General features: G+C 42.1%; 1 protein-coding gene across 2 annotated transcripts; it reads right to left on the bottom strand.

The window, feature by feature from the left end:
- Positions 1-2,025: 2,025 nt before the first annotated feature.
- On the bottom strand, positions 2,026-8,884 carry LOC119493330 (cytochrome P450 1A1). Of its 2 annotated transcripts, none has more exons than XM_037778522.1 (8): positions 8,599-8,884; positions 8,187-8,512; positions 7,491-8,102; positions 5,870-5,993; positions 5,287-5,376; positions 3,890-4,013; positions 3,726-3,812; positions 2,026-3,559 (listed from the first exon to the last, which is right to left on the bottom strand). In XM_037778522.1, the coding sequence occupies exons 2-8, from the start codon at positions 8,454-8,456 to the stop codon at positions 3,277-3,279; spliced, it is 1,590 nt and encodes a 529-aa protein (XP_037634450.1). In that variant the 5' UTR covers positions 8,457-8,512; positions 8,599-8,884; the 3' UTR covers positions 2,026-3,276. The 2 variants fall into 2 exon arrangements, with proteins under 2 accessions (XP_037634450.1, XP_037634451.1); XM_037778523.1 differs by having other exon boundaries at positions 8,187-8,478.
- Positions 8,885-11,165: the final 2,281 nt, after the last annotated feature.

The raw sequence follows: 11,165 nt of genomic DNA, 5'->3' as shown, positions 1-11,165 counted from the left end.
TGTAATTTGTAGGTGTTAATACATCAAATGAACTAGGCCTCCAATGTTTTCTTTCCCTTTATATGTTTATATGGTCCTGTTTTGTATAGGTGACTATGTGGAGAAGAAATACAGTAATTTAGCTGAAGCAGTGTTGTAGTCATGACCACCTAAACCAAGACCAAGTTAAGACCAAGACTTTGAGGGTTGAGACCGAGTCAAGCCCAAGACTTTGAAGAGTTGAGACCGAGTCAAACCCAAGACTTTAAGGAGTTGAGACCAAGTTAAGCCCAAGACTTTGACGAGTTGAGACCGAGTCAAGCCCAAGACTTTGAGGAGTTGAGACCAAGTTAAGACCAAGACTTTGACGAGTTGAGACCGAGTCAAGCCCAAGACTTTGAGGAGTTGAGACCAAGTTAAGACCAAGACTTCGAGGGGTTGAGACAGAGTCGAGACAAAACTTTGAGGGGTTGAGACCGAGTTGAGACCAAGACCAAGGCAGAAGACCAAGTAAAGACCAAGTCCAGACTAGTGCGAGTCCCACACTGCATGACACACTTACTATAAAATGTGGAACATGTAGACCGTAGGCACTCCTCAAATCGATTTGAAAGAGCCACATTCCCATAAAAACACCAAGAGAAAACTAAATAGTCCTCTTCATTCACCTCTTTTATTGCCATATATAATGTGTATATTGTATGTATAAGTGTACCATGAGAAATGTATTGATAGAATAATCAAAAGGCATTGCAGAGGTGAATTTTATGTGTGGGAATTTTCCTTCGTTTTCTATGAGCAAACACTAACAAATAAAAAATCAGAGAATGCACAGACAGACCTTAGAAAAACAAGTCTTGAGACCAGTATTAAGACCAAGAACGATCTTGAGTACTACAACACTGAGCTGAAGAGTTATATAGAGATTGATTCTGGTGGTTATTGGCTTGTTTTTTGTCTCACTCCAGGGCTTTGGACTCAGACCAAAACAGTCACAGCAGAGTCGAGGCTTCAAACAGAACAGTTTGAGCCAGGCTGGCACGTCAGCGCTGATGCGGGATAACAGTTTCTATAAGAAGACCATCTTTTGCCTGCAACTGGGCCCAATCTTAATTGTTCAGCACTTTTTAATCTATACCGCGGGTCCCCCAAGTGCTTCTCTATGTTACGCCACATTAGAGCCATGATTCCCAGCTTTGCATGCAGTGTTTTATTGGCTGCTTTAGATCAGCGGCCAGTCAGCACATGTTCCCGGTGATTTGTTATTCTTTAATGACGGCCATAGCTTGAATCATACTGTGAGCTCTGTGGACTAGAACAAAATGAGAGACAAAGACACAGAGAGTACATGGAGAGGGAACATGGTTGATGAGGGGGCCGGGGTCTCATCCTCTTGGTGTGTTTTGTTAATTAATCGACGCAAACAAATTCACCACTTTGCATACATGACCACACACAGACAAACTGGGGATGATGCCTTTAATACAGTAAATGGCTGAAGGTCTGCTGTCACTGAGGACACTCTGAGAGTTACAGCACTTTTTAAAACTTTTAAATGACAGATTTTGCTTGAAAATAAAAGTATTGCTAGCGCAACGCAGAAGTTAAAGGGACTCTATGTAAGAACCTGTGGCCGTTACACAGTGAGGCGACACACGTCAGCTAAAACCACAATATCACTCTATATTTCACCCACTTGGCAGTAATGTTAGCTGACCAAACGAAGATCTCTCAATGAATCAATGCTGATACTGTGTTTCCTGCTTCAGCCTCCCGACCGTGGTCAGATGGAACAGGGGAGACACCGGAGTTTTGGTCGGAGACGATAACATAACTCTTCTGCAGTGTGTAGTGTGCGCGCATGCACGTGGGAGGTGGAGCGAGTGAGAACAAGCGCGGTGTGTGATTGAAGGCAAGCAGAGGAGCAGAGTGAAGCGTCGACTCCGGCCCTGGAGATCAGGGTTACGGTCTCCCCTGTGTCTTCTGGCCGTAGTCGGGGGGGCTGGAGCAGGATTAGTTGACACTGTTTTGCAAGACGGGCTTCACTAGATATAACTTTGCGGATTTGGTGCTTCTGTGTAGTTTGTGTTGGAACATCGTAGCCAAACGCGATCGCGCATGTGAAACACCGACCCGCAATGATTCATAAGAATGTATGTGTAAGAAGTTACAAACAGTCTCTTTAAGCATTTTCCTTTTTATTTTTCAAGTTACAAGTATGACCTCAGACGTTATGATATTCACCATCCATTCAAGTCTAACAACTCACTGGTCAACACTACTGTGACACTACTGTGTCTTTAACAGGTAGGACTCTGTTGGGAAAGACCTCAGTAGACTTTTCCTGAATAGATACAAGTTTAACAGAGTTAATACTGTCATGAACAAAACTTTCAAACTTTCCCTTCAAGGATAAGTAATTCTACCCGTCTCCTCTTTTTTCCATACGCCATGCTTCTTTACATTTAGCTTACTAAATTAGAAATGCCTGATTTCACACTCTGCTGCTGTCCTCTTTACCGCCCTCAAAGAGGTCTGGGACTGTATCTAATCTGAGTGTGTGGGAGGTCACAGCACTGATGGGAGAGGAGGAGGATGTTCAAAAAGACTGCATGTCTTAATATATATATTTGCGTCATTCCTCAGAGGGCCACTGGGTGAGACTTTGGAGATTTTAGCAGATGAGTTAGCTCAACAGTGTTTGCCTTGAAGCTACGATAAAAGAGGAGGAGGAGCTATAGAGGAGGGGGATAAGGACATGGAGAAGACAAGGACATCAGGGGGATGAGGAGATGAAAGGAATCTGACTGATGAGGAGGAGATAGGAGAGAAGTTGAAGCGAGGAGGAGGAGGAGGAGAGGGCGGACGAAGAGTGAGGATGAACCCTGCGTGAACACAGTTTGAGGCCTGAGGCGCTGAACGCCAATCTGAAACACCCTCTCTCTCCCTCCCTTAGTGTTTAACTGTAACTAATAACTTAAGATAAAGGCTTTTAATGAGGCGCTGTTTTCAATTTCATTTTTAATGTGGCGGGACAGGAAGGCAGAGGGACCCTTTCAAAGTACGGGCACAGAGGCACTTTGAATGACCCTCCATTGTCTTAAACATTGTGTTCAATACAGAAACTAAGTTAGTTCATATTCTATGCTATTTATAGCTACTTTTTAAAATCTTAGAAACATAATTATACGTACAGTATATTTCCCTTTTGGTTAACCAAATATGGTGGCTAATAATAAGAATAATTAGAAATTGTGTTGTGATATTCCAAAACATCCACACAGAGCATCATTTGGTCTAAAACCTCGAGGAGATGGTAATCCTGTACGGACGCGGTTTCATAGTCAGACCAAAATCGGTGCTGAGATCCAGCTCCTGCCCTGGAACATTTTCAATCCGCAGCCCGTGGAGCAGCGTGGCGAGAAAGACAAACATCTCCAAACGTGCAAATCCATCGCCGAGGCAGCGTCTCTTCCCCATGCCGAAGATGAGGACCTTCTCCGTCAGCTCCTTGTTGAGGAGTCCCGAGGAACCCAGGAAGCGTTCGGGACGAAACGTGTCCGGCTCTCCCCAAAGGTCACTGGGACAGAGTGAAAAACATGAAGATCAACAAAGCGATAAAACAGAGAAACACATTTTTATCAATTGATAAGAAGATGTTTAAACACTTCACTTTTTACTGATACAGTCACATGTCTTATGAAAGTAATATTCAAAGTCATAATGTAGTGATGATTGCTACTCACACATCATGATTGACTTGATACTGGTTAATAAAGACACAGGTGTCTTTGGGAATGAAATATCCATTCAGGGTGATGTTTCTCGTGGTACTGAGGGGAGAAAACCAGAGTTTTAACAGCAATACAGACAACTGTAAACATGAATGCACTGAAAACAAAAGTCTTACCAGTGAGGAATGGTGAAAGGGACGTATGAAGCGTGGCGAAACACTTCGTATATGAACGCCTCCGTGAAAGGCATCTTGGGCTTATCTGAAAACCTGGGCAGTCTGGCTGTACCAATGTGGTCGTCTACGAAAGAGAAAAAAAACACCATTAGTATAATATATATATATATATATATATATATATATAACCATTATAATGGGGTCTTGAAGGACACAGCCTCTGAACTAAGATGCAGATGCTGCATCATCATTAGTTTTCTTTCTAGACTTTAAATAAGTCAAAGGTTCCCAGTCTGTAAAAATGTAGCTGCACTTCAGTTCATCAGGGGTTAAAAGGGCTGAGATGTGTTGCGTTTTTAACATGCACTTCACAAATAATTACAATGACATAAAGTATGCTTGTCTTTCAAATGACTGTAATTAAAAATATTGCTCTCATTCGTTCACTAATAAGGTTTCCAGTAAAGTGGTGAGCTTTACTGTAAACGGTACAATAAAACCTTCACACTCAATTAATTGTGTTAATTTATAATTAATTGAAGTGATGAGTAAGTGAAGAATTTCAAACTATGTGTGTTGACATAGTTTGCCTTGCGTGTTACCGCCTTTGTGTTGGTCTGGAACAACTCTAACCTTTCTTTCTTTCTCTCTCTCTCTGGCTATTTGTGCCTCCCTCGCTGATTCATCCTGTCTCCTCTCTCTCTCTCTCTCTCTCTCTCTCTCTTTCTCTCTCTCTTTCTCTCTCTTTCTCTCTCTCTCTCTCTCTCTCTCTCTGTCTTTCTCTCAACGTGCCTCAGAACAGACAGCACCAGTTCTGTCAACCCACTTCAAAAGTAGCTCTGGCGTCAGCAAATTGGACTGATCTTTTGTGAGTTTCTCTGGTGACTGTCGGATTGTGTCCGGGAAGGGCACTCGGGCTGGCTGTTGTTGGGTTTTTATTTTGTTGTTTTATTATTACTTCCTAATAGACATCATCATATGCATGTCTGCTCACTTGATGATGATAAATGTGTATCAAAGAGATGTATTTTCACCTGTTTGTATCCTTAAAAACATGTTTTTGAATATTTTTTTGGTACATATTTAAAGAGCTAAATGTGGTATTGATCTCCTCTAAATTTAGTAGTTTTGCCGTATCAATAATGCGTTGATGTGTGATCATGAATGATGAATGATAATGTGTGAATCATTAATGAGGAACCTTCTATTTCTGGACAATGAGAATGAATCATTCATGAAACCGGACACTGGACGGACCCTCGCTATTCAGCATAGCATGAATTCTTTCTCTTTGGATTAGATGCATGCAGTGATGCTCTGAAGAAAATTAATAAGCCAGTCAGAGTTCCCTCTGACAAACAATGAGAGATTATTCATACTTAAACATAAGAGGGTACCTATCTCCTGGTGTATTCTGTCCTGGAGGTCTGGATACTTGATCAGGTACAAAAGGCTCCACTGTAGACCAGCGATGATGGTGTCAAATCCTTTAGAAAATCACAAACATTATTTTAACAACGTTATCAATATGATCAATTTAACGGGGACATATCATGAAAAACTCCCTTTTTCAGTGTTTGTGCACATACAAGTACATTTGGGTTTCTGGAGTGCCTACCAACTCACAAACTGAAATAAGACAACCCAGTCAGGCTCATTACAATATATCACCCACAGCTTGAGAACTACCTTTGTAAAGGTGCACCATATTTTTCTAGCAAGCCAATCGGAGCAGACTTTTAGCAGACATGCACTAAAACGGAGCATTTCAAACGGAAGGTAAATACATGTATATTCAGACAGACCGTATGAGGAAAATAATGTGTTTTCTAAACATTAAAACATGCAAACATGTTCTAGTAGAAACCAAAAACACAAGTATGAACCTGGGGAAAAAAGCATGATATGTCCCCTTTAATGTCATTACCGACGCTATTCGTCATCAATGGTAATATAAGTGTAACTTCCAGTGCGGCTAACCTGCTCCAAAGATGTCTATGACGGTGTGAATGATCTGAGAGTTGGAGAGTTCAGACGTGTCTTTAGTTTCTTCTCTGTCCTCACAAAGTGCAATCAGAGCGTCTGTTATGTCCCGGATACAGTTCTGCAACACACAAACATACAATATGACAGCAAATTGATGGTGTTTCTTAAATCATTGTCACTGAAACATCAAGCTATCTGTATTAACTATAGGCTGATTAATGGTAATTCAGATCTAGAGGTCCATAGACGTTTTAAAAGCAATAATTAGGGAAGAGACAGTAATCAGTTATGGTAGGACGCGTGTCTTCCAGTGGGATGCTAATTCCTAATTAGAGTGCGTGCGAACTTTTTAGCCACTATGCACAAGAACAAAGGTCCCTCCTCCCAGGGGACTTGTTTGTTATTTTTTTGGCTACAGTTGCACTCACAGCTAATACTGTATGAGTGCAATGTCAGATTAAATAGTGGACGGCAAATTAGTGGGACAGATATAAAGAAAACAACGCAGCATCCACCACATTAGACTGTCCTGAAAGTATTCTGCTTGTATCTTGTGGCACAATAGGCTGGTTAAGATTCATCAAACCAGAGATCGGTTTGTCATTAAAATACACTGTTAAGATATTTAACAAATCATTTTGGTAACTTGGTCTTGGTAGGTGCGTGAGACTTTTGTCCCTTTCTTTGAAACATCTATTTTGCACTGCATGTCCTTAAAAACCTTTACATTGTTCTTCTACGTTACTTTTCTTTGCAGTTGCCTATCAACAGTGCAAGTGTGAAACCAAAACACAATCTCATCCTGCAAAAAGTAATGGTTGATTGTACTGTAATGCATCAGGGTGTCATTCTCCTTTTGCAATGTCTTTACATTTTAACTAGGGCTGTCAATCGATTAAAATATTCAATTGCGATTAATCGCATGATTGTCCATAGTTAATCGCAATTAATTGCAAATTAATCACACATTTTTGTATCTGTTAAAAATGTACCTTAAAGGGAGATTTGTCAAGTATTTATTACTCTTATCAACCTGGGAGTGGACAAATGTATGTATATATTTATCATTAAAAATCAATTAACAACACAAACAATGACAAATATTGTCCAGAAACCCTCACAGGTACTGCATTTAGCATAAAAAATATGCTCAAATCATAACATGGCAAACTCAAGCCCAACAGGCAACAGCAGCTGTCAGTGTGTCAGTGTGCTGACTTGACTATGACTTGCCCCAAACTGCATGATTATCATAAAGTGGGCATGCCTGTAAAGGGGAGACTCGTGGGTACCCAGAGAACCCATTTTCATTCACATATCTTGAGGTCAGAGGTCAAGGGACCCCTTTGAAAATGACCATGCCAGTTTTTCCTTGCCAGAAATTAGCCTATAAGTTTGGAGGGGTTATTTAACCTCTTTCCTGACAACATATTGCATGGCTGGTATCAATGGATTCCTAAGGTTTTTTTAGTTATATGATGCCAGTATCTTTACTCTAAAAACTCGCAAGTTGCGTTATGCACTAAAGAAATTAGTGGCGTTAAAACAAATTTGCTTTGACAGCCCTAATTTAAACTGAATTCTGGTCTACAGGTGTGTCTGCCGGGCTCCTTACCTTATCAAAGGTGCTGATGTGTTCCTCGATGCTCCGTTCCATGAATCCGTTCATCCTGTGGATGTGCTGGACCATCTTCCTCAGAGACGGACTCGGAAAGTAGCGGAACACGGGGAAAAAATCAGCCAGGTTCCCTGCTGCGAAGATCCTCAGGACCTCGTTGTTGATGTGGACCATAGTGAGGAACTCCTTGTCATTGTAGTCGTACCTTTTCCCAAAACACAGGGCACAGACGACGTTCGCCACTGAAGTCACCAGGGGCTTCACCGGATCTATACCTATTGTTTCCCCTTTGGCAGCAGCAGCCTGCTCTCGAATCACCTCCACCATCTCAGCTGCCTCGGCACAGACGTGCTCCTCCAGCAGGCAGGTGGCACCGGACCCTCTGGGTTCGGCCTGGGAGAAAGACCGGAGGGCGTTCTTACACAGCTTCTTATGAAGCATCCAGGCCGGGCCGTACTTCTCACTGAAGGTCATACTGGTGCCGTTGGCTACGGCGGAAAAGGTGAAAAGGTCAGGTCGCCCGGCAAAAGCTTCTCCCTGTCGAACCAGCGCCTGTCTGATGGTGGAGTATCCACTCAGCACGACAACCGTCAGAGAGCCCAGACGCATCTAAGGAATGAACACATGATTGAATGAATAACCCAATAATCTTCTGTCCTGCTAAAACGTTTTAACACATTTTACTGTACATACCTGGAAAACATCGCCGTACTGGAGCCTCAAGTGGGTCAGAGAAAGATGAATCTGGTCCCCCATCTGGAGCAAATTGCCAACAAGGGGCCATGGCGTGGGTCCAGGAGGAAGGGGATATTTAGTGTGGTCCAATCGGGAAGAGTGGTGGTGGCTCTTTCGGCCCCTGAGGGCCATCAGGAGGAGGGTGAGAAGACACAGAGCAACGGTGACACTCGACAGAGAGGTACATGGGTTCTCCTTGATGGGCAGCGTCCATAACGTCAGTCTCATCTTGTCAGGTGGACTCTAAATACTGAGAGAGACAGGGGGAGAGGGGGAAAAGGTATCTATAAGAAGAAGACAAAAGGAAAAAAAGAAACAAACAAAGACAGAAAGCAAGAAATATGGTTAACAGTTTTGATAGATAACTCACCATGCAGCTCTGTAACTTTGGTGTAAAAAAGTAATGAGCCAGACAACAGAGAGCAGAGCAGAGACGTGCAGAAGTCTGAGGTCTGATCCTCGGGAACTTGTTGATGAGGGTATAGCTCACAGTGCGGGACGCCCCATTCAGCAGCGGCCGGGCCCCCTGCAGAGGGAGCTGCTGCCCGCTAACAATAGAGAGGCGCACACGGCGAGAAACTTGGCTCGGGGTGGAGGACGAGTCGGTCCCGGACAGCCAGTGACCGCATCTGACCAAAGACCGGAACCATTCACAACAAGGGCCCCTCCTCTCCCGTTCGCTCTGTCCCTCGCAGAGTAGGAGCCTGTTTGTTGCTGTGCATAGGATGGAAAAGTATTATGTCAGGTTATGAAATGGGAAATATATGATGGGAAAAAAGCCAACTATTGTCTGTATGAGTAGGGATGCACCGATTGTGAAATTCTGGGCCGATATATTTTTATTTATTTTGTTTTAATTCCTCTTTTGTGCAAGGAAACAAAGACTTCTTCATTATGAAAGAAAAAAACTGAGCTGTTTTAAAGTCATTCAGCATTTCATTACACTGTCTTTGAATGAGCACAAATTCAATCATACACATTTATGAAACAACCTTAAAAAATAACCTTCTTTCACCTGAAAAAAAGATTATTTTTTATTTTTTAATAACTAACACAACATTTAGCCGGCGTAAAATTGATACGACACAACAGATAAACATCGGCCACTGCCATCGACGAATGTCATCAGCCGATACCGATTTTCAGCCGATAAATCGGTGCATCCCTATATATGAGCACCCTGAAAATGTACTATGATCATCCACCAATTCAAATATTTTCAATTTGAATTCATCACATTTACTTGTACTGAATAAAACATTGTGATATTAGTACTTTTACTTGAGTAAAGAATCTGAGTACTTCCTTCCTCACAGACTCCAGAACTGTTATGAACAATGTAATCTCTCTAATGTGTCACAAGGGGGCGCTCTTCGTCTGCTTAGACTGACTTCATGGCCCCTACAGTTTGGACTGAGGTCAATGCTTTCAGGCTTCAGGTATCAGCCAAATCTTCATATAAATAGGCTATGTTCCAAATCGCATACTTTTTCTTTTTACTTTTAGTACATACTGCAGCTGCTCTTATAAAAGTATGTATTGTTGCATTCAGTATGCATACAATTGGGGCATAACATTGCGCCTTGAACTTTGACCCTCTTGCTCATATATCTGCTGTGCAAAGGATTGTGGGTCAGAATAGCCAGAAAAGCATGCTGGCTTGCATACTGCAAAATGTGACTGGATGCAGTAGGACATTATTGCATACGGCATTTGACATACTATGTATTGGGACATACTAAATCTTTTTCTTGCATACTAAATAGTACAGTAATATGGGTATTGGAACGCACAGGTTATAACAACCACAACACTTCAGGAAGTGTGGCCAAAATAATAGGAACACCTCACAGTGTATTGGAGTCTGGAGCAGGCAAAACATCACGTACTGGTAAAAAAAAAAGAGAGAAAAGCTGAATCTACACCTCTCTGAGACCTTTAATAATAAAAGATGATTACAAATCTTCATATTGCAAGGCTACACTGTTCATGCAGCTGCTGGTAATACATTGCAGTTGCAGTTATAATATGAAAAATGATTGCCAGCAAGAAGTTAAAACTTTTGCTACAATGTCAGTATAAACATCTGCCAAAGACAGATTATTTGTGCGTTACAAAATCTCCCAGTACGATATCATAATTTAACACCTGACCTGATTTATTTCCTTTTTATTTTTTGTAATATTTCCATTGTTGGCCTGTAATTTGATTATCAAAGCCTGCAAAGTTTTTCTCTTTTCTTCAAGCTTAACATCTCCTTCCCCTCTCCTCACTCTCCCACTGCCTTCATCCCTCTTTTCATGCCTGTGTTACATCCTCCTCCCCATCACTCTCCATCTTTCATTCCTTTCTTTCTCACTCTCCATCCAACCGTCAATTCAGCTCAGGCTCAACTGTGGGACACCCGGTGTTGTCAGGCCAAGCGACAGCTCCTTTGACCCGCTGGACCACGTCCTCTCCAGGCCAAAGCGGTCCGGTCTTGTCATTAGCTCTGGCAGACAGAGCCGAGACACACACACACACTGAGTCTGTGGTGCCAGACTGGATGGGGAAGTGTCTGGAGGGAGAATATTGCTCATATTTAAACATGAAATCAAGACCAGTGCTATAGCCCTAACACCCACACACACAATGTAAAAAACTTGAGTTTGAGCATGTAATGAGCATGTACGCCCGCTCAACATGAGGTTAAACTAGACAGACTGCGACTAATGAGGCTGTATGTTTTGGTCAACAATGAATAACAGTTATAATTCCTCACTGAGGCGTAAAACTTTTGCACAAAACTGTTGCACAAGCTTCAAGTCAACTGACTGGCCAAATGGAGCTATACACATTAGTATGGGAAGATGGTTTCCACTGTGTTTTGCAACACTCCCCATCTACAATACTGCTGATCTTTTCATTAACAAGGATTAATTACAGAGACCGTGTTGT

This window comes from Sebastes umbrosus, chromosome 8 (genome assembly GCF_015220745.1).
Source record: "Sebastes umbrosus isolate fSebUmb1 chromosome 8, fSebUmb1.pri, whole genome shotgun sequence".
In the NCBI taxonomy this organism is placed as follows: Eukaryota; Metazoa; Chordata; class Actinopteri; order Perciformes; family Sebastidae; genus Sebastes; species Sebastes umbrosus.
This window is presented reverse-complemented; position numbering and strand designations above follow the sequence as displayed.

Coding starts and splice junctions, on each gene's coding strand:
- LOC119493330 (XM_037778522.1), bottom strand. CDS start 8,456: ATGAGACTGACGTTATGGACGCTGCCCATCAAGGAGAACCCATGTACC. Junction 5,377..5,869: donor CATAGACATCTTTGGAGCAG/GTTAGCCGCACT, acceptor GATTTTCTAAAG/GATTTGACACCATCATCGCT. Junction 4,014..5,286: donor CAGAATACACCAGGAGATAG/GTACCCTCTTAT, acceptor TCTCTTTCGTAG/ACGACCACATTGGTACAGCC.